The 23,008-nt window shown below is 37.9% G+C and overlaps 1 protein-coding gene across 2 annotated transcripts in view; it reads right to left on the reverse strand.

The window, feature by feature from the left end:
- Window positions 1–11,943: 11,943 nt before the first annotated feature.
- The window catches only part of NCKAP1 (NCK associated protein 1), a 58,093-nt gene continuing 47,028 nt past the window's right edge, over window positions 11,944–23,008 (reverse strand). For both annotated transcript variants that reach the window (XM_053947678.1, XM_053947677.1), the window contains exons 27-31: window positions 22,182–22,275; window positions 20,527–20,643; window positions 16,694–16,803; window positions 13,758–13,847; window positions 11,944–13,115 (exon numbers count right to left, since the gene is read on the reverse strand). In XM_053947678.1, the coding sequence (XP_053803653.1) occupies window positions 12,999–13,115; window positions 13,758–13,847; window positions 16,694–16,803; window positions 20,527–20,643; window positions 22,182–22,275 (528 nt within the window). In that variant the 3' untranslated portion in view covers window positions 11,944–12,998. The remainder of the gene's footprint in view (window positions 13,116–13,757; window positions 13,848–16,693; window positions 16,804–20,526; window positions 20,644–22,181; window positions 22,276–23,008) is intronic.

Consider the following 23,008-nt stretch of genomic DNA (forward strand, 5'->3'; position numbering starts at 1 on the left):
GGGAGGCAGAAATACTCACACACATGTGCACGTGACAGCCTTAGGAGCCATCAGTCAGGCTGCCCATGACCCTGCACCTGCATCCAGGCTTGCAAAGTAGCCATGAAGACAAGTCAAGGGAAGCTTGCTCCTCTGCAATTAGGGGGAATTAGAGAACTCTTTTTACTCATCTTCTTAGCTCTTCCAATTTAGTCATAGCAAAGCCTCAGGCTTGAGTTTTCCCTAGCAGTGTAAAAGACTACACGTTTAAAAAGCATGTGGTGTAATAAAAACCATACCCAAGTGTGGGTACTGAGTACATTGGGACCTTACCTGACAGCAGTGAGTGTGAGAGCAGTGCATCCCCGAGAATGAGTCCAGGGAAATGGGCCAGAGCAATGCAAAGTAACTTTGACATGAATTAACATGTTTTCTACTTCAATATGAAATTCTCCCACCTCTGTATTTTATTTCCAGGATTTGTTTTTTTTTTAGTTGATAATTGGTAATTACACAAACCAGCTTTAAAAACATTTCCTGTGCTTTGCAGAAAAAGCACTGATAATAGTGAATATTCTTATGCCTGCAATAAGGTTATCAAGTCCATAATTTTAATTGTTTAGCCCCAAGTCTACACAATCTACATGAGAGGATCTTGTACTTCTTTACTTAAAGAGTAAAATTACTGAAAATTCTTTCAGAACAGCAAACACTGGCATCCCCACGCATTCCTATACAATCTGTCTTCACATCTTCCAGTGCTGGTGCAAACACTGATACCTCCCATGCATTGAGCTGGCAGAGCACTGCCCACTTGCCCTGCTGGCAAGCTCCTGGTGCAGCTGGTGCCTGGGAGAGGATGGGCTGCCGGCAGGACTGGGGCTGCTGGCCCGCAGGGCTGTCTGCATTCATTACCTCTTAATGCTTCCACTATAAATCAGCTTATACGAGGTGGTAAAAATTCACCTCTGGCTGGAACTAGGCAGTCTGATTACTGACCTGAAACATTGCTATTTTAACCAAACATTTACATCCCCCTCCGTGCCTGCCAAGTTATTTTCTGTTACACAGAAGCACTATGGCCAGTCTTGACACCTTTTTAAATGAACGAGGAGTTGGGTAAAGCAGAAAAAGAGACAGTGAAGAGGAGGGCTGTGGTTTCATGCTATCAAAATGCAGCTACAGTGCTCTGCTCTGCAGGTAGAGTTACACTAGAAGGAAAATGAAATGGCTAGAGGAAAAGAGCAAACTACCAACCTACTCTCTGTCTTCACATGCAGTTGCTGCCCAACACCAATACTGCTAATTAGAACTATAATATGTGTACATACTGAAAATGTTGACTTGGGAGTTTGTATGTTAGCTGAGAAACCACGTGCTGTGGTATCTGAAATTTTCCACTAGTCTCAAAATACAAAGTAGCTTTTTCTCTGGGTGCTACCACAGTGCTGTCAGGAATTTCACCCCCTTCTCTCCCACCACTTTCATTAGATTTATGAAGAAAAAAATCTCTTTCTACAACTTCGATCAACAAGGGCAGTGCTAAAACTCTGGGGCTGGGTTGTGACAACAATCGAATTCCTTATCTTGGGCAACTCCAAAAGGCCTTAGTCACATTGTGGTATCATCATTCTATCAGCTTGACATCATGCATGACCAGCAAGAATTTTGTAATAAAAGTATGCCCAGGCAGCAGACTGAGATCAGCACTGCATGCCTGTGAGTTTCATGGTACACTTTGGGGGGTTGGTACAAACCTATAAATTCAAAGAATAATAATACAGCCCATAGTATCACACAAAGTCATTTCCTAGAATAAACAAGAACTCAGTGGGGTTGAGGCCTAGGGCAGGGATTTGCCTCTAGAGTAGCTCATACAAAAATTACAGAAAAAGTTGTTGGTTGTTTTATTATTGTTATCATTATTGTTATTATTATTCCCCACAAGAATCACGGTAACCTACAACAGTGCATAGTGCCTGAGGTCCAACTTAGTCATCCATAACCCCAAAAAAACCCAGCTTGGTTACCTTGGAGTGCCATGAGGATGGATTTCAGCAGGAGGTGGCAGGATAACCCTCACAGCTCTGGGGATGGCCAACCAACTTTACTTGGGGATACAGAAACAGAGCAGAATGAGGAGGGCTGCACAGAACATGAAAAGAGATTGTGGGGTTTGTTGTTTCACCTTCTCCCAAAAGGAAGCTAAGTAAGGAACTGCTTCCAGACACCTGGCATTAATTTATTTCTTTGTTATTTTTTCCTTTACGCAGTATCTATTCCCCCCTCCCTTGTTTGTCTCTTGCAGGAGGCAGATAAACAGTAACAGGCTTAAAAAGCAAGAGCTGGCTTTCTGAGATGCTTTGATGTCCAGCTCCACTGTTAGAACTGTCCATCAGGAAAACTTCATGGCTTGAAATACAGAAATACATGTATTTTAAATTTAAGCTGGAACAACCACATTACTGGATAGAAATATAGAAATATGATCTCATTAAAAAATAAAACTGAAATCTGAAGCTTTCTTTGCAATAGTAAGAAACACATACAGGTTTGGTCAAGATTAACATGTTGCAGTCAAAGCAGTCCCAAGTGTATTTTTTAGCATCAGTTCTATCCTAAAGTGTTACAGTCTCCCTTTAGAGATAAGAAACATCCCCATACACACACCCCAGCATTTTACTTCTTTAAGCAAGGGGTGCTTATACGCCAGAGGAGGCACAGGAAGGATGAAGGACCAGCTCAAAACATATCCCACCTACTCTGGCTTGGGGCAGAGCTCAGCAGATCAATAAATCTGTGTTTACATTTCTAAGAGAAGAGGTACTAAGTACTTACTGTGGATGCATTTAATTCCATAGTCTACAAGTGGCTGAGAAATGAGTATGTGTCTAAAACAAACCTGAAGTGACAGGACAAAAGGGAATGGTTTCAAACTGAAAGAGAGCAGGTTTAGGCTGATTTTGGAAGAAATTATTGCCTGTGAGGGTGGTGAGGCCCTGGCACAGGGTGCCCAGACAAGCTGGGGCTGCCCCATCCCTGGGAGTGTTCAAGGCCAGGTTGGACAGGGCTTGGAGCAACCTGGGATAGTGAAAGGTGTCCCTGCCCATGGTGAGGGGGGGTGGAATGAGATTATATTTAAGGTCCCTTCCAACCCAAGCCATTGTATGGCTCTATGAATTTCAGAAAGGTAAAATCAGAGATCAGGAAAAAAATGCAGAACAAGGGTGTTATTCTTCCTGGTCTAACAACTGCCCTGCAGTTGCAGAGGCCTGTGTGCAGGCACATTTGTATTTTAGATACCATAAATTTCATTAGCACTGGAGAGAACAGCCTGCATTAGGCTGTAAGCTCTAGGTGACATTAAATAAGTCATCTCTCCACTTTCAGTTTGCAGACCCTTCAGATCAGTGACCTGTGGCAGTGTTTACAGAAGATGCAGGCTCACTCTGTGCTTGGGGAGCTTCCCATCATCCCATCAGTGGTTCAGGCTGCCCAAGGACCCAGTGGGCTGCTGTTTATAAACCAAGACTCTTCTTTATGGTCTGGTCCTGCCCATTCCAAATGAAAAAAAGGTGCAGGCATGACTGTAGCTATTCAGGACATTCCCAAGAATAAGACTAGCTGAGAAAAATACTTCTTTAGAACAGGTTTTTGTTGTCCTGAATCTTTCTTTGACAATCTCAGGATAATATGTGATTTAATTTGCTTATATACACTGCCTTAGAAAAACAAACACAAAACCACAAACCAAAAACAACCACGCAACTCACTGAAAACTAAACCCTAAAATACTTCTTACACGCCTGTTACTAAAACCATAAAATCATTGACTTACAGAGTCATAAAAATGGGATTTATTGTATATTTCCTGTTTCAGCTAGAGTCTTGTTATAACTCCCTCAGGAAGATAAAACACAGGGGACTATTAACTTATTCTAATAATCTTTCAGGCTTCTACATGGATGGTGTGGAAATAGCAAAGAAGAAAAGGTTCTTTTAATACAGTCTTTCAGACTGTAATATTTGGGGCTGTTTTTATTAGACAGACCATTATTAACTATCCCTTGCTCTTGGAGTCTGCATGCCTTCTAGATTTTTTTTCATAGTAATATTTGTTCAAATTGCCAGTGTTACTGAATTCCCAGAAAAAAACCAAAACTATTTGCCCAGTGTTTTGCATCCATGTTATGGGTAAAATTAGTAGTATGACTATAAAAATACACTGCCTTATCTTTAAACACCAAGAAGCCTAAGTGACATGCATTTCAAAGACAACATCATGCCAGTTCTGTATTATCAGCTTCAAGTCTATCCACAGAGACATATACTGGCATATCTCTCCCACAGCACTCTCATTTTGCAGAGTGATTTTGTTTGCTGCTTAGGATTTTTCCCAGATTTTTGTAGTCATGTCAGAGTTTACAGCTTCTTGATACTGAAATTTGCTACCTGCAGTGCTGATTTTCCACCTGGACACTGGAACTTAGATGAGTGTTTCTGTGGGAAATCACTGCCAGATTTATTGCAAGTTGTATGTGTTTCTCAAAGCACTAAGCCATGCTGAAGGGACTTACAGCAGAAGACAGAAAGCTGAACCTCCTGATGTGTCTTAGCAACCTTCCCCCAAATCCTCCCAGCTCATTTTCATTATAAAATATTGTGCAGCTGTGAGCCAAGAGATTGTGGTGGAACAGAAATGCTCCTGTTCCTTGTGCAGCTGAATTACAATGTCAAAAGCTTTCCTGACCCCTTGGTTTAGCATCAGGACTGCAGTCACTTAAAGCAAGGGATGCAATTGCCATTTTTTCTTTGGGAGAGCACATCTTAAATTCAGAGGCACAGTTAGTTGGTCAGTGCCTGGACTTCAAACTGGGAAAGCATTTGCATGTGTTTCAGAGCAAAGTAGCTCCATTTTCATTTAATTCCATGGTTCCTCATCCTGTTAATGCACCAATTTCCCAGGCCAAAGATGAACAACCATCTACAGTCACTTAACAGTACTGATTGACATGTCATTAGTGTCCTGAAGGCAGTTGTTGCTCCACTGGTTGTCCTGCTGCTGCCTGGGAGGGGACACAAAGGAGGATGATTGGCTGCTTTGCTTGCCAGCATACAGGTTTTTTTCATTTTTTGTGCTTTAAACTCCTGCTCAAGTGTTTATGACTGTGAGATAGCATCCGTGGTAGCATTATGAACACACGTTCGATTTCAATATGCATTCAATTTGTTACTCTAATGTGACAAATTGCTATACCCTGTTACAATGACCACGAGAATAATAAAAAATACATCCTTCTCTCCCACTGTGGGCCACGACAGAGACACAACCGCATCCACTGAACCCTCTCCAAGTTATAATTGCTTCCAGATGGAGTGTTTAAGACAAAAAACCCCAAACCCACAGAGGTCTATAATACTCTACACATTACACAGCATTTCTAGCCTGGCCCCTGCAGAAATAACTTGAGAGGCCTAGCTTAAAGGCCATAACCACTCTGAATTTAATTTCGTTAAACCATAAATTTACTATTTCAGATTTACAGCCTCTCTGGTTGCATGGCCTGAGCCTGCCTCTGCTGCTGCTTACCCAGATTTATTAGCAGTGCCCTGCAGTATTAAGTGCCAAAGCACACCCATGCCTAAAAATAAGCCCTACACAAACAGCTGAGTTTTGCAGTACCAGCCCAATATCACCAGGTGCTAAAACTCAGACTCGCTGCTCATTTCAGTGGGAGCTGATTGGGTTTGATGCACCAAGGATCAGTTAATACTTATAAATAGAAGCCAGCCCAGTTTCTGTGTATTTTTACTAATATTTTTAGACATTGGGATCTCTAAGGGTTCACTATGGAAACCTCAGCAAATGTGGGAGAAGAATCACCTTTCCTGAGAGCTGAGCCATACAAACAGCAGATGTTCCACCAAGCTGAAAACTATTAAACAGCCCTGTAAAAACAATTTCATGTTAAAAAGCTAACCCACACACAGAAATTCTTAATTCTTCAGATGAAGGGTCCCAATTGCCTTACCTGTGTGCTTCACTTGCCTGGTGCTCTGTCAGACCCTTGCACAGCTGGGCTTTTCACATGAGTAGCTCCTGGGTGCTTATTTTTAACTTCACAACTCAGTTTCTCATCCCATCTCTGATTTACTGAAAAGCTTTAAAACTGGGGAGAGTTGCTGAGGCTGCAGCTGCTGCTGTGACTTTGTCAGGGTGTTCCAGGTTTTGCCAGTTTATTTTTACTTCTGTGAGAGATAGCAATGAAAGTAGAAAATAGAAAGATACCCCAAAATTAAGGAAGAGCAGGTGGTCTATGAGCATAAATCCACACAATGTTACAGTGTGAAGTCATTATGCATTACCATAATCCACAGCCTAGTCTAAAATAAGTGTCCAATCTCTTAGAAAGTATTATTTTTCTGCAGAAGCCTTTGCTTGCCCACCAGATCTTTTAGACCCTTGCAGCAGTCCACAGAATGTCTATTGATTTACAGTCTCTCTGAAGTATGCACCAGGCTATGCTGAAGCCCTACCCCCCTCAAAACAGTGATTTGGGGGATATTTTGGGAACTCTGGGACTTTCAGTTCTTTATCCCCCACACACTTTAGTAGTGGTAGAAAAAAAATCAGAGCCAGTAAATTATTACTATGCTTATTTTTCTCCATTTTCTCCATTTTTTAACCTGATGATATTAAGACTTTTTTTTATAACTAAGAATTTTTTTACAAGGTTAAATAATAGGGTGACAGTGTTGAGAACTAAATGATTTAAAGTTGCTTTAGTTCTCTACTCAACAAACTTCCATAGCTCAACTAATACCAAGGGAAAAAGCTAGTGGCATTTTTCTAGGAATTATTTATAGGTTTTAAGTGTGGCCATTCTGCTGTCTCTCCCCAGCACTGCTTTCACAAGATCCATAAAACTAACCTTCCAACAAGCTTTTCTCAGGGTAGGGTGTGCTGTTTGGGTTTTTTTTTGCCCCCACCTTTATAGAATCTTTGTTCTTACCTCAATGCTGCATTCTTCCCCCTCCCTGAAGCCACAGGCTTACTTACTAAAATTGGAAACACAAATCTTTTTGGAGCAATGCAGCTCACATGCATACACACAAATATTTGCCAGTTTAACTGTGCAGAAATAAACTTGATCAATGCTTTGTGACTTAGAAAAGCTTGTGTATTTTACCTGCTCACTAAGGACTAATGAAATACCCAATGAGCCCATCCTCTGTTTGCAGGGCTTCAGTCACCATGCTGGAATAATTAGATTACAAGGACAGAAAAAGCCATTTTCCAGTACCATGGGATTTTTTAATTGGGAGCTTTCCTTAGGAAGAAGGCAGCAGGGGTTTTATCTGCTTTGCATCTCAGCTTTTGCAAACTACCCTCACAGCCCCATCCTACTTGGTTCAAGCAGGACAGAACCTCAGAGGTTCTCCTGCCTTTAATTTCCCTCTCCTCTGCAGACTAGGGTCACAGGGACCTTAACAGCATGTTCACCTTGAAGCTGGGATCCAGGCACCTCAGTGTTATGCCAGAGGCTGTGTCCTTAATTTGTTCTTTGTCCCCATCTCCTACCTGCAAAATTACAATACTGATATGCAATTACTCTTTTGCTTCTTGCATCTTCTGCTAGTAAATGGGATTTTGAGAAGCTCTGATGTGATGTTGGTTTTAAATGGACCAGGACCCCCCTTCAGAGGCATGTGATACCTATGGCAACTGTGCTAAGTGTCATCTCTGTCAACAAAAACCACAAGATGGTGTTCACTTTACTGTCTGGAGAGAGATTTGAAACAAATGAACTCTGATCCCAACACCCCTTAGCAAAGGGTTGAGACCACCTCCAACCACTGCCTGGGGGACCATGGATTAGCCAGCAAACAATTAGTATTATACGATTAAATTCAAATGCATTATAACTTCCTTGTTGCTTGTTTTTGAGTTTTTACTAGATATAATTTACATATATTTTTAGCACTCAAAAAAAAAAAAAGAAAAAGAAAAAAAAAGGTTATGGAAACAGTGGTGCAGTTGTTCCCCTAATAAAGTTACCTCTAAAGCAAGTGCCACAGGCTCAACCCACCTTCTCAGCTCTTTAAAGTGATTTGTTACCCAAAATAAGAAACTGCTGAGATGAACTCTTTCACTTACCTCCCTGTATCACTCAGTATCACTCCTGACATCTTCTAGTTTAGACATATATGGAACTAGATCCAAAGAGCACATACCTCCTCTAGTGTTTCATGACAAACAGGCAAGAGAGAGATGGTCCTATCCAGGTCTGCTGACTTGGTCTTGGCAAACAAAAGCTCATGGTAAGATACCTAGAAGTTTTACACTTGCAAGGGTCCTTTATTTACAAATAGTCCTAAGGCAGGATAAGTTTGCTTCATGTGCAGTATGGAATAAAGAGGATACATCAGCTGAAATTTTTAAATGCAATTCTGAAGTCTGTGAGATACAATATAGAATTGATCCACAAAACATCCAGTGACTTCAGAATCACAAAATGGAATCAGAGTCACTGAGCAATGTCTTTCCCAACTTCTCTGATGGCTCTGTGATAAGTGTTTTCCCCTCTTACCTCCCTTTTCTTTTCAGTCCTCTTTTGTATTACCATAATTGACATACTTTACAATGCATTTGTTGTGATACTTCTCTTTCCTTTGTATGACTATGCAAGGAATGGTTTCATTGTTGCTGAGATTGTGTCCTTGCTATTGTTAAAAAGATAGCTGAATTTGTATTAAGTACTATTGCTTTTGCCAAACATGAGCCTTCTCTGCACTGGCTGCCCATCGAGATCCCCTCAAATTCAGCCAGACTCAAAGGCTAATGACAAGGGCAGAGAGGGCAAGAAGAATTTGCAGGTAACCTGTGATATGGTCTTTCCCATATCCTGGAAGACACATGATGTGAGCACTAACAAGATAGGAAAGTGAGTGGTCAGTGGGAAATTAACTGGACTCACGAGCACTGGGGCTCACACAGCTGTAATAGCTTTGCAGCTCACATCTCTCTACACACAGGTGTCAGGATAATTTTTATTGCTTACCTTCACTTTTTGTGAGAAGGCACTTCATAAGATGACTATGATTATGAGCAGGGCAACAACCTTAAAGTCTACATGAGAAATTATTCACAATACCCTTACTTCATGCTCAATAGAGGCTTTTCATTCTGAATTTAATACTCAGAATTACTTTTCCTGAATTGCCTAAGACACACTGACACCATATCCAATGAACAGGTCGTTTTGACCCAGAAGTGCTAGAAAAAGCATGACTAATAGCAAATTAATATGGTTTTGGACACAGGTCAGGGGGACATTTTGATTTTGCTATGAGTTAGTATAAATATTTACAGCTTTGTAAAATGACAAATAGCAAAAGCATACAAGGAGTGGTCAATTAGAGTAAAAAAGTTCTGTCATTTCAGTGGAAGATTTAGCTTTATCATTAAAACGATAAAAAATTGTACTTACAGAAGAATTACAAGTAGAACTTCAGTATTTTTGAAAGCTGGTTATTTGACAACACTGAAAACCATTCCTATCCATGAAACCAATTCATGTATGTGTGTAGCTGCCATTTCAATTACCTTGCTATGGACAGCCAGCTCTGTCCATGTTTCAGGGCTAGCCACAAGGACTGAAATGGAAGCACTTCCCTGTATTCTTCCAATCCTTAGTTTATCAGCCCCATTTAGTAGTGAATATAACTGCAATAAATTACTTCTATTGTATCCAAAATGCACTGTGGTGTTAAAGAATGCTTGAATTTGGATATGAGACCAATTTGAAGCCTATGTCTAAAACAATCTCTTTCACTGATTGAACAGGATGACTTGCTACACCTAAACTCCTAGCTTTGAGTTTCATTCAGCTCGAGGGAGCAATTCACAGAAAAAAAAAAATACAGCATTAGCTCAGACATACCTGTACTTAAAGAATTTATAAGTTACTAGTAAGTAACTGAGGATTCACTTTTTAGTATGAATCACAATGCTGAATCTCAGGACCAGGGAAGCTTTTGGAAAAAATGCAGTTTAGAGGCCAAGCATATTTACTTATGGTCCGAAATTCTTGAATCTGGAATGAATAAGTTCTGAAGTCATACAAGCCCATGACGACCTGCTGAAGAAGGCTCATATCTTTCTTCAAATCACTGGCCTCATTCCAACATTTTCTGGGGAGAATGCCTTTCTTCAGTGTATTAAAAGTGGTACAATTCAAGTGTTACCAATTCCTTTTCCTATATAGAAAACAAATTACTACAGCAAAAAAAAGGTTTAGGAGTAGCCCTTGATTTCAATGGTAATCTTTTGTCCTGGCAGACAGATCTTTTTTAACTACAAAAATAGTTCTGTGGGCAGCAACAGGACATTCTTCTTCTGCACTGTTTCTCACATGAGGCAAAACCCTCCCCCATGAATTAGACATTTGATCCAAACTGGCTCCATATGGGGCCAACTCAGCCCAGCCATCTGTGCTTTGTGCTCCAGGAATTACAAACACATTTTGTTTGTAATGGCACAAAAGGCCACCTGAGATGACTCGATATACAGTGGCAAGTATTGAACTTACTACGTTGTGGACATGGTCTTGCAGGCTCCAGAGGAAAAATTCCTTCTCTATCTTCCTTCCCAACAAACTTGGTTCACCAGGCTTTTGACTGTTTGTGCAGTGCATGGACACAGGTTGCCTTGAGGACCAGGCCTGACGTGCTCTGCCTTCCATGAGCAGGCTGAACCCTAAACAGCTCTGTAGTAGCTCAGCTGAAACCAGGAACAACAGAAATACAGCAAGAACAAAACAAGGAAACCCTTCCAGCCCTGCCCAAATCCAGCCAACACATGGATGAGTCCACGTGATTCTTCCCTGAATTTTCCCTTGTGTGGTTTGTTCTGATCTTGCCCAAGTTAAAAAGCAGTAGTGTAGTTAAAAAGGCATCACCTCAGAGATTTGTGTGCCAAGACACCACGTGTAAGGACTCCCAGAGAAACTACCATATCTAAAAGGTTCATGCCTAAATCTCATCCAGCTGTGTCAGAAGCAGCTTCTTGCAGAGACACTGCACTCATTACCTATTTGTCAGTGATTACCTGTTTTCTAGATTTGGTTCACTAACACACAGACAGTGGAAATCTGGGATCTGAGGCAAATGGACACATACAATTGTTTTGTATTTAAAAATATTAAAGGCACAAAAGTTATTTCTTAAGCTTGAGCTTTTCAAGAATCCTTCTTGAAAATAGGCATTGTTTTCCCACAAAAGGCTACATCATAATCAAAACCTTAATTGAAATCAGAACGTTTGAATGTATTAGACTATAAATATTACAGAGTAGAACTCATAAGTCTTGCATTCAACCTAATTACTTTATGTACAAACTTCTTCATTATGGTACTAACTTATCAATTTAAAAACACTTCCATAGTTATAACATAAAATGCATAATTAGGAAAAATATAGATGTACTGTCTTACTTCCTTAGGACAATTTTATTCCAGTACTTTTTTTCCTCTGGACAGAGGAAGCTATTGTAACTGAGCACACAACAGCTCTTTCATAACAGAAAAAGTTACCAGCATGCACAGAAGTTGCACCAAGAACAGGGGCTCTATACAATGTCCAGAGCCTGTTGAGGAACACACAGCTTTATACATCAGGGATTACAGAGCACAACCATCTGGTCAGCTTTCAGGCTAAATGAGCCTATGCTACCCTGCAAGGCCAATTTGCATGACTGATAAAAAAGGGACTATTATACATCTGTCTCAGTCATGCCTGATGTTACGGTTTTAGCAGCATTTGCCTGCTCTAGGATTATTTCAAGTTTCATACTTTAACAATACATTTATTTCTATGGGTACAACTGGCATAGCTACATACTATATAAATGCTTTTCTTGCTTTATTATGTAAAAATAAGATTTAAAGGATAATGGCACTAAACTGACATTTTTAACATTGTTTTTAATTCCTTCTTCCAACCTTTTACAAGATTCACTATCGCAAAAGGCAAAAGGTGAAGGATTAAAAGAAGTCTTCACATAAAAGCTCTAAGGATTGATATTTAATGAACTGTGAGATGTAAATCAATGCACAACAGCACAGTTAAAGCTTAAAATACTAGGATAACATTTATATTAAAAATAATTCACCTACAGATAATACAGTCTAGTGTTTATTGTATGTTATGGAAGGTACACTTGAATTTCAAAAATTTAAAACATATAAAAAGTGGTTAAGGGCTAACATTTTATCAATATATGATAAATGTGTAAGAATGTTTATTATACAGCAGGGTACAATGGTAGTGTTAATGCCAACAGGGCACCACAGAAGTTAGTTTAAAAAAAATTTCCACTATGCTTTATACAAACACCACCACTTGCAGTTGTTTAAGAGTATTGGGAGAGGATCACTGTCTGTAGGATAAGCAGTCCTATAACATTTTTAATGTTAGATAGTGTCATAGTACGTAGGTTGGTGAACGTTTCAAAATAAAACTAGAAATGCTGTAATTACTTCACAGAAATGCACATCCAATATTTGTTTTCAATAAGAACAATAGGTACAAGTTTATAACTCTCCCTATTTGAAATAATTTACACACAGATGAAAGCTACTCTATGTAAAATAATCACTACATACATTTTTCTTCTGGGAAATAAACAAGCAATTTTTGTTTTGCATGATCAATATCAAAAAACATATAGCAGAAGTAGTATTTTTAAAACTTAACTGGTGCTCTAAAGTTAAAAAAAAAAAAAAAAAGGAAGGAATGAGAAAAGAAATTTTCTGTAAGTGTGCAACCTAAAATCAACCAAGCTTATATTGTAGTACAACCATATTAAGAAACCACTGTTTAGGAATACAACTTTATGGAAAAAGTGTATAATTCACAAAACTGTTCATCAGGCCATAGAGTAAAATAGCTCCACAGTTTACAGATAAAACTGAGGCCACACAGATGCGTGCTATGTCTTATCTCCAGTAAGTAGATACTTAGGCAGAGGATGTAACACTTTGTTTGTAGACAGCATGGTATGCATTTCTCAGCAAGACATAAGGGAAACAAGACTCCAAGAGATCCATTGTCAGGAATGGAGACTCCTGCACAATCTGAAAAATACCAGAAACACAAGGTTTTGCAGAGCACCTTCTGCTGCCTGCTACTGATAATCTGTTTCATGTAGATCCTCCCAGCCTGCATCACATAACCACTCACATATTTCACAGTGAAAATAAACTGCACTGAGTTTATAGTAGTGCTTCTCCCTAGTATATGTATAGCATATTTTTGGGTATAGTATTTCCCCAAATACTATCTACTTATAATAAACTAAACACACCTTTACATATAACTACAGTACAAACTAACGTACTAAAAAAACAACTTACTAAAACCCTTACATTTAAACTTCCTACATTTAAACTCACTGCTTCTCAAAGCAAGTATTTTGCTTTCCTATATAAATAGTCATCTTCCAAAAGATACTGAATACTGAGAGGAAATCCTCTGAGCAGAGAGGATTTTCTCCTACACACTCTGAACACTGCTTCTTAAACATATGGTATGTACTAGGTGAACAATGAAAATTATCTGAATAATGTGATACAATGTTCTAAGCAGTAAAGGATGATGGCAATATGTACATGTTGGGGGAATGATAAAAAAATGCTGACATTAGAATGTCAGGAAGAACAACATAAAAATGATTTCCACTGGTTTGTGAGCTACAAATAAAACACACAAATGCTCACCATGTCTAGTAGTAGGTAAACTGATTCTCGGTTTCTTGTAGTAGTTTTGTCTGTCTCCTGGCCAATCTTCAGTAGACTGGATGATGCAAGCTACATAAAATGAGTATTTCAAAGCAATAAATAAAATAAAGCATAGATGAGCTTCTGCTATTTTGTTACACAAAGCCAATGGACTCTGCATTGTACTAATAATGACAAAGGAAATCAAGTAATCCTGAGCACATGAAACATCACTGGGCTTTAGTCTCAATGTGCCATACTGGCTTATTCCTAGTAGTGTTTAATAAATGACACATGCTATTTTAATATAAAAAGTAAATTAATTTATTGCAGAGAACTTTTTGTTGTAATCATTGGTTGACAATTATGATTTCTCCTGAAATCAATGACAGAACTCCCAGGGGATCAAGATCTCACCTTTGTCCTTCCCAATATACATTTCAACTTACTGCATTTTTATAAGGTTTAAAGTGAAAAAAAAAATTATTGTTTGAAATTTTACCCATTTTGCAACGTAAGTTTTGAAGAAAGGTCATCCTAACTGTCAACAAACAATATTTTATCAATATACCTTGAGTATACACTCACTTCATGGTTACCAAACTGGGCTTGGATGACAAATATTCTTAGTAGCTGTACAGTTAGTATCTGTATGTTAGCCAGTGGGATAGCTGGTTGTGTAAACCCGTGGTATGATTAAATATGGAGTAGAGACTAGACAAGGTAGAGTCTTGCTAGTCTCTAAAAAGTGGGGGGAACGATGCCTATTGATTTTTGTCTTTTTTTCTCTTATGTATTCTCTGTATTCTCTACACATATATTTGGAGCTCTGTAGCCTATTATTGCATTCTAGCTATTTTTCCCAGTACTCTTCCATGCCCTTTTCCCGAGCAGAAAGACAAAACATATTCCAGAGCTCCAAGCCCTGGAGGGAACAAGCCCCCTGTGCTATCGTGGCTCTTCCTGGCTACCAGGGTTGAGAACAACTCTTGGAGACACATTTTCATAAACAAAGGACAGCTAGTACCAAGGAGAGGGCTCCAGAGAAGGGGCTCAAACTGGGTGGGGGGGGGGGGGGGGGGAATTACATCACCATCTGTCCTCCTAATTGATGCTTTTTGTCAATTATGCTAATTTGCTAAACTTATAAAAACTGTATTCACCCCGTGTGGGGTTTTGTGGACATTCTTCCATAGCTGCCCCTGGAGCTCCAATGAAGATCTACTTTTATATTACCTCCCATACCAATATTATCTCTAGGTTGAAACAGGCATCGCCATAAGCAACCCTATTATCCTAGTTTCAGAAGATATCCTAGAAACTTCCAACATGTACTTAGGTATTTACAAGCTCAGGATCACAGAATATAGTAAAATACTTCATTTGTAGATGCCTTGATACATCATGTTTTCATGCCTTACAGAAATTTGAAAAAACCCCTTCCAACTTTCAGATGTACAGTCATCATTTCGGCCCTTACGCCAAGCAATGGCAACATGCCTAAACCACATGTTTACCAGAAAAGGATTTTAAATTAAAATACTAACTTTAAAAATAGATTTTTCTCAAGATTCTTCTTGAAAAAGCTGTCATGAATTAATTTTTAATATGAACTCAATATGGGTACTTCAAAAGATACATAGTACATACTCATCAGCATTAAAGAACCTCCTAAGTTTTTTTTTTTTCATATGTAATTAACTTGGACAGGAAAGCAGATAATCTTCAGCATTAATTTTCTTCTCAAGATAAATGTTTTTCTTTCAGACTAACAGTAAGTGTTAAAAAAGAATGATTAACAAAATATGTGAACCATCAAGTCATAGTCTGTGGAATAAAAGAAGTGGTCTGAAAGCAGTCCATAAACACTGAAAGAATGCAAACCTCATACCAAAAGTGTTTTTATCACATGAAACTATACTGGTTTTCTTCACTTGTCAAATGTATGCAACTTGATACAACCATTTCTCTTTCATGTTTTACATCCAGCAGTTGCATTAGACAAGGTCAATGGCCAAAGGGGTTTTTTTTCTGTTTTACAAAATGCAATGAATTTCCAAAAGTGAAAGATTCTTTTAAGGGGAAAAAAAAAAAGAAAAATTGTTTCTGTGAACTTCTAGTTACAGAAAGTTGCCTAAAATATAGAGGGAGGGGCTTTTTCTCCACACATTTTAATGCCAAACAGAAAAATCAAAACCCACTCAAAATCAATAGTAATTTTTTAAAATTAAAGTGAGGCTGCTGTTTTAGTCTTTCATTTCCTTTAAATACTGGCTAATTAAGAGCCATTTATAAAATTTTACTTCTACTCAAGCAGCACACCAAAATGTATTTAAAACATGTCACCATGACCTAAAAACTGATTTTTTCCCTAAGCATCACTAAAAATTTCAGTAGCTTTCATCTTCAATCTACTCTGAGTTATAAAAAATTTCCTCTTCCCAAGTACTCCTGTAACACACTGCTACCTGGCTGTTCATGTTTAAGAAGGGCAGGCATGTCAAAGGATACAACACAAAAGCCACTCTGAAGTTCATCTTACTTTTTCAAAGAAGGTAACTAACTGAAGTATCTACCACACCATGGGAAAAAAAGTCAGCTAGACATAATTTTGATTTTATATGCATTGCACGTTTTTTTTTTTTTCCCAGTCATGGGCTACACAGTGTGAGAAATGGTATGTGCTAAAATACTAAAGATTGTTCAGAAAAAAATTATGGCATTTGCACTGACTTGCTCCTCTAATTTTCCAACATCACATACAAGTGTTTATAAAGAACTATTGCAAAATTTAATCTATGTACAGGCTTGTATATAGAAACATAAAGAAAACATTCTTCTGTCTTATGCACCAAAAGCAGATTTCTATGAACTCAGTTGCATTGCATCCCAAATCAACAGTACATTTTAACAAGTAGGAATAAAGTTATACATACAGCCAAAAATTCTTTGAGACGATCTTCAATGCTTCCCTTGTGGATGGTGAATAAAGCTGCAGCAATCTGATTGATAGCTTTTGCCAAGCAGTGAATGTTGTTGCAATGCCCTAAACAAAAACATACTCAAATCACCTCAGCACCATGTTGGAAAAGACAGCATTCTTTGGAAAATATCCCCAAATACTAAAGAGACTTGTGACAATGAAAGAAGGACTTTTAGCATCTTGCATAATGGGAGCAAGGAACTCTTCCACACTGCACTTGCTATCAGGAAAGTCACCAGAAGTACAGCTCTGCCTTCCAATTCCTAATGGTCACAACAACCTGAGAAACAACCTGGGGCTTTTAGAAATAAGGAATTTATTGGAATTTTGTTAACTTAAGAGTGTTAACATTTGACTAGACCAAAAATACAGGATTTTTACAAGCTAATTGACTATTTCTTTCCCCTTCTGTGTAAATGAACATCTCATGCCCAGACAGTATCACTCAAGGAGATCTACAGGTACTCCAGAACAAAGGTGTTCCATTGCTGACTTTCATATGTAACATCTTGCCTAAAATTCACCCAGGCTTCAGCCTTGGAAGGTGGTTAAATGACACCAGTTTTTACAGAGAGCAGAAGAACTCTGTAAATCTGATATTTCTTCCAGGCAAATTAAGCCAAATATACAACTTTAATATAAAATTAACATACACTTGGGCAAGTATCTTAGGCACGTGTCGGCATATGAAAAGGAGGTAGGCTTTGAGAATTAACAAGAACTCAAGCATGCAAGCATGCTGATTCTTATTTTTTGACCACTGTTGAGCAATGAGCTCATCCTTTCATTCAGTCACTTACCATAACTCCAAGTTCATGCATGAATAGTGAGGTCAGCTGGACCCCGTCACTCCACATGAGAAAAGTTCATTTTTTCTCCATGCATATCACTATTTTTACCTAAAATTACTTTTAGCTGTCATTTTATTGCCCAGTTTACTCAGAATCATACCTCTCTGCAGCTCTTCACTCCTCTAACACCCTCAACAACTTCACATAATATATAGATTTTCCCACCTCACTCTTCAGCCCCCCCATCCAGGTGGTCTGTGAACATGCTGACTAGTAGGTCCCAGTGAAGATCCCTGTGGATCTCCTTCAGCAGGGCCCCCAGATTTGATACTCCAACTTTGTCTCCTATTTTTACACGAATATCAGTCAAGAAAATCTGTTCCACTTAATTCTGATTCAAATATGTATTTGTCTTTGAAGAGGCTCATTTTATTCAAAAGACTTCATTTTTATGCCTCAGGCTGTAGAAAAAGCATCAACAAGGGAATTCAGCAAAAGAACTGTTGTCTTCCAACTCACAACAGGTTTCAAGTATTTAGAAAAGAACTAGGGCTCTTGCAGACTAGTATTCTATTCTACCCTCTAGTTGACAAATTAGAGCTCTAGCCTGCTGTTTGACTAGCAGCTCAGATTCTGTACTGGAAACAAAAGTAAAGGTCTGTAAGACTTTGAGCCTTTATCTGGAACTCGTGGAAGAAACAGACTTGATCTTGAAGCAGACAGAGGGAATACAGACATTGCTACAGCTGTCCAAGCACAGCCTGTATTTGGGAGATATGTCTTGCCAGATTAGAAAGCTGAAACTCCTTCAAATCTGTGACTCGTTGATGGATTAATTCAGGATTCGCCCAGGGAATTTACTTCATAAAGCAGAATTTATTAAGTCCACATTCTGGAAATACCATTTATATTAAGTGTTTCAAGCCAGATGTTCTACAATAAGGGTAGAACACAGTATTATGCAAGGAAGGCAGGAATCACAAAGTCTATTCTGTTTGTTCAGTTATTTTTGTAGAGTGAACATATTTTATGTATACCTTTTGCTAGATTTTCCTCTCAATAAAAGAACCCACTCAGTAAAAAATTATGTAATACACTGGCCATGTCTCACAGAAGCAGTAGCAACTCCTCATATGGGCTTATTTGAGTGCAAGATGTTACTTCTCTCCAGTCACAGTTTCATGTCATCTATTAACTGTACTTCAAGAGCTCACTTTGAAACAAGGCTTTGCCTGACTTCATCTTAAGAGCTATTTAATGTAAATGAAATCACATAAACCGGAATATTTAAGCTACATGATATAAAACAGGCAGAAGATTATCTGCTTATCTTCAACAGTAGAATTATCTGTTAATTCAGCCTGCTAAAAACATGATGACTAAGAGGGTCTCAGGAAGAGAGGAAGTTTGAGGAAGGCAAACCTGCCTGAACTTTAACTTGCTGGAGAACCTCCAGCTAGCCTGACATATTCTTAGCAATTAATTTGCAGAGGAATAAATTGAAAATAGAAACACCAGTAAAATTTTTAGTACTGCCCCCCTTGCAAGCCATACAGGTTTTGAGACTCTAGAGTTGGTAAGATCCTTTGAAGGAGAAACTGGTAGCAGGAAGTGCTTCCAGAGGATTTCTTTTACAAAACTAACGGTAATTTTAAAGAGATGTGATCTTACACACACACACAAACAAGTTCATTTGGATTGAGTAAGTCTGACAGTCTTCAAACAAGGAAGTTTCTACCCATGCACCTCACCAATCATATTAGATATTCCCTGCTCTCACCTATATTCCAAGATTTTTGTTCAAGTATCATGACATGGATAAAGTTTGCAAAGAGCAACAGAAATACTAGGAGAGCACAAATAACAGGAAACAACTCTGCAGTTACAGATTGTTCTCCCCATTCATCAGAAAAAACATTTAACTTAAAAATTCTTTAATTTTCAAATCAGTATTCAAGTTCTACTCATACATCAGATTTATCTAACATTTTCCACAACTGGAGAAGTCTATGCCATCTGTTTTAAAATAAAACTACAGTCAACAGATCCCTAATAATTCAAAACTGAAGAAAAGGCTGATTAATCCCATGTAAAACAACAATCCTGGGTCTCTAAAAAACATGATTTGCATGCAACATTAAGTGATACAGAAAGATTTTTACATTTTTGGTATTTTCCTGGTACTTGGAATGTTCAAAAGCCAGTTTACACTTATCTTGTGAGTTACAATTTTGAGCAAATTAAAAATAATGCAAGTTTAAAAACTAATTAGAGAAAACATGCATCCCAGTGAATGGAAGCAGTATAAATATGGTCTTTAACATGAGTCATGTTACACATTACAAAGAAAATAGCTTGAACAGCCAAAAGGTGACTTTTGCATGTGTTTGAAAAATACTGTCTCTTGGTCTTCAATTTAAAAAGAGAAAGAAAACTGTGGATTACATGCAAAGAATTTTGTTGAGGCAAAGATTATTTTTTTTTAAATGAGAAAGTCAAACTATTGTGTAGGAAATAATTCTGTTCACCACTTACACCTTTCAAGTTTCCCAAACTTTATGCTTGGCAATATGAACAGCATATTAAATATAGAAAGGACACCTTGAATGATTGGCCCAAGGCCAATGTAAAGATTACTAAAACATTAATACTTACTAGAATATATTATATTAAATAGTATGTGTCACATTCATTAATGCAGAATGTGAGCTCGAATGATTCCACATTAGGACAAGATTGCCCCCTGCAGTGTCTGAACTGTTCTCAAAATTTCAAGTACCAAACTAATTTTTCATAGAAAGTCATCTCAGACAAGAGTCAAGTAAATGCTTTTTAAAGTACTTTCAGAAGAACTTGCCTGAATTAAGGCTAACTGATTTTAAAATTTGTTCACTATAAAATATAATTAAATATTAAAGGTGAATGTATTCAAGACACTACCAGAACTATTGTAAAGACAGCATTCCCAGCAAATATTGAGCTGACTCTACATTACCTTCGATGGCAGGGCTATACTGAGACATCACATTGCTAGCCAAAGTGGGCAAGGAGACAGCCACGAAGACCATTAGAAGGCAAGCAATTTTATATTCTTCTTCTGGACTAATGTTTTCTAAAAACAAAAATAATAAAGTTCTTTAGTTAAAGAAGTAATCTTGAAATATCTTTCAGCTGCAGGTAGAGTAGAACATAAAATGTTTGACCAAACTGAAATTTAAAGCAAAATCCAACAAAGTCAATGTTTGTATTGTGAAAAGAGGAATATTAATGTCAGTCTTGCCAAAAGGAACAGAGTACAGCTGCAAAATGTCCAGTCTGTTATGTAGGAGAACAAAAAGAAGCCACTGCCATGCTATTACTCCTCATAATTTAGTTACTAAGTCTTTAATATGATGAGCAGAATAGTGATCTTTTCATGCTGGTATAAATCCAGTTATTGCTCTAAGAGAAGAGCTTCTCTTGCATCTCCCTTTGGCAAAAGAGCAGAAGGTGATGGTGCACTCATGTCAATTCACACTAAAACCTTGTGCTTACAAAAATGGCAGCAGCATCACACATTAGCCTAAGATTAGTTTTTAAAAAGTCAACAACATGCAGAATTTATCTTTATGAAAACTGAATAAAAGCAAAATATTTCAAACTCCAAAGGTAATAATCAAAATACAAGATCATAAACCATTATGAGAATATATAGAAATTCTCTTTGTTGACCTAGCTTAAACATCTCATAGCTGTACCACAATGAAAGTAATCTATTTAAAATGTCATTTTAGATACCAGATACTTAACAAAGAGTATCAAAAGAGTAATAAAAATATACTTCTCTATGTACTTCTACCTACAATGTAGATAGAACAAATACACTTTGGGTTGCGTTTTTTCTAAGTGAACAAAGAAATTGTGCTTGGGACTTAAATTCAAATATTGAATTGGATTTTCCCCTCTCAAAATAACTACAACTGAAGTAAGAAAAAACAACTTAGGTAGCATTTAAAATATTCATGGTCTCATTCTAACACCAACTATCCAGAACATACAGGGACAAAAAAAGTAATTAAATGCTCAGTAAGCAAGATAGGAAAAAAAGCTGAAGACCATCAAAAAGCACTTAGGAGTCTTAATTCATGTCTTTGAACATGCCAGAGTAAACAAAACTGAAAAGCTTAGACAGCAGTGCCTTAAAGCAACCAAGAGGAAGCATGATACATGTTAATTCTCCAACATGTTTATTTTACTGCTTTCCCTTGTAAACTTCATGTTAACACTTGTAGGACACACGGGCAATAAAATTTTGTGAAATTCACAAGCTGCATTCAGCTCCTAATGCTTACTTAGCTGACAGATTTGTCACACATCTGTGCAACAGAACTGATCAAGTTGTTCATGAGACACTCTTACTGTCATTGTTGTTAAATTACAGCAGTGTTCACCATTAAATTCCTTCTACATCTACCTGATATCCTCTTCTAGGTCAGCACATCCATTCATGAATATTTGAAAAGATTCTCAAGCTAACATCAATAAATAGCAGGCACAAGTAATTCATGCCATTTATGAAGTTTATTGAAGGAATACAATGGAGGTTCCTCCTAGCACTTTAAACGCTTCTTTTCTCTTTTTAACATTTTTATTTTTGAAGTTGGAACTTACCTGATTTTTGGGAAGACAGTGCTACTACCAAAGCAGGATCAATCTCACAAGGCAATCCAGCAGCTGATGACAGTTCATATACATTCATTGCCACCTGAGGACCAGAAGAAAGACAACACTGAATACTTTCATGTCAAGATGATGAAACAGTTTCTGCTGTCATGCATTCTCAGTCAAGAATTTTTTCCTAATATCTAATCTTAACCCACTCTCTGTTATCTTAAAGCCATTCCCCCTTGTCCTGTCACTATATGAACAGTGCAACAAATGTTTCTGAAGGCTTCTATAGACAGCTCAAGAATTTAATATTAAAAATATCCAAATCAAAGGAGAAGAGTTCCCCATTTTGACAGTCACCCCAAATCATATGTTTTGGGAATACCAAAAAAAAGATAACATTTCATAACAAGTATTAATTTCATCAACAACTTTAAAACTATTTATACTTTGGTTGGATAAATTCAGTACATAGGAAATTTGTATGTTATTATGTCCTAAAATATGCCAAATAGGGCAACTTTTCCAACCCACTGTACAAAACCCTGTAAAGATCTGTCTCTTAATATGCCTTTCAGGAAAAAAAAAAAAAGTTTGCCCTACTGTCCCAAAAGAAGACTTTGTTACCTAGAGTTGCTGAGCTGTGTGTGACAGGGCCAGGAGAAAGCTCAGTGAGCTGCTAATTGTCCCCAGGGTTTAATTGTTAGCAGGCTCACAGAACGTTCCTAGCTCCTCCAATAAGATGTTTCCAAGACAAAGCTCCGGCAGAGCTGTGGGGGAGTACATGTCAAGGGTTTCCAGTATTCCCAACAGGAACTATGGACAAGATT

Source organism: Vidua chalybeata, chromosome 7 (assembly GCF_026979565.1).
Source record: "Vidua chalybeata isolate OUT-0048 chromosome 7, bVidCha1 merged haplotype, whole genome shotgun sequence".
In the NCBI taxonomy this organism is placed as follows: Eukaryota; Metazoa; Chordata; class Aves; order Passeriformes; family Viduidae; genus Vidua; species Vidua chalybeata.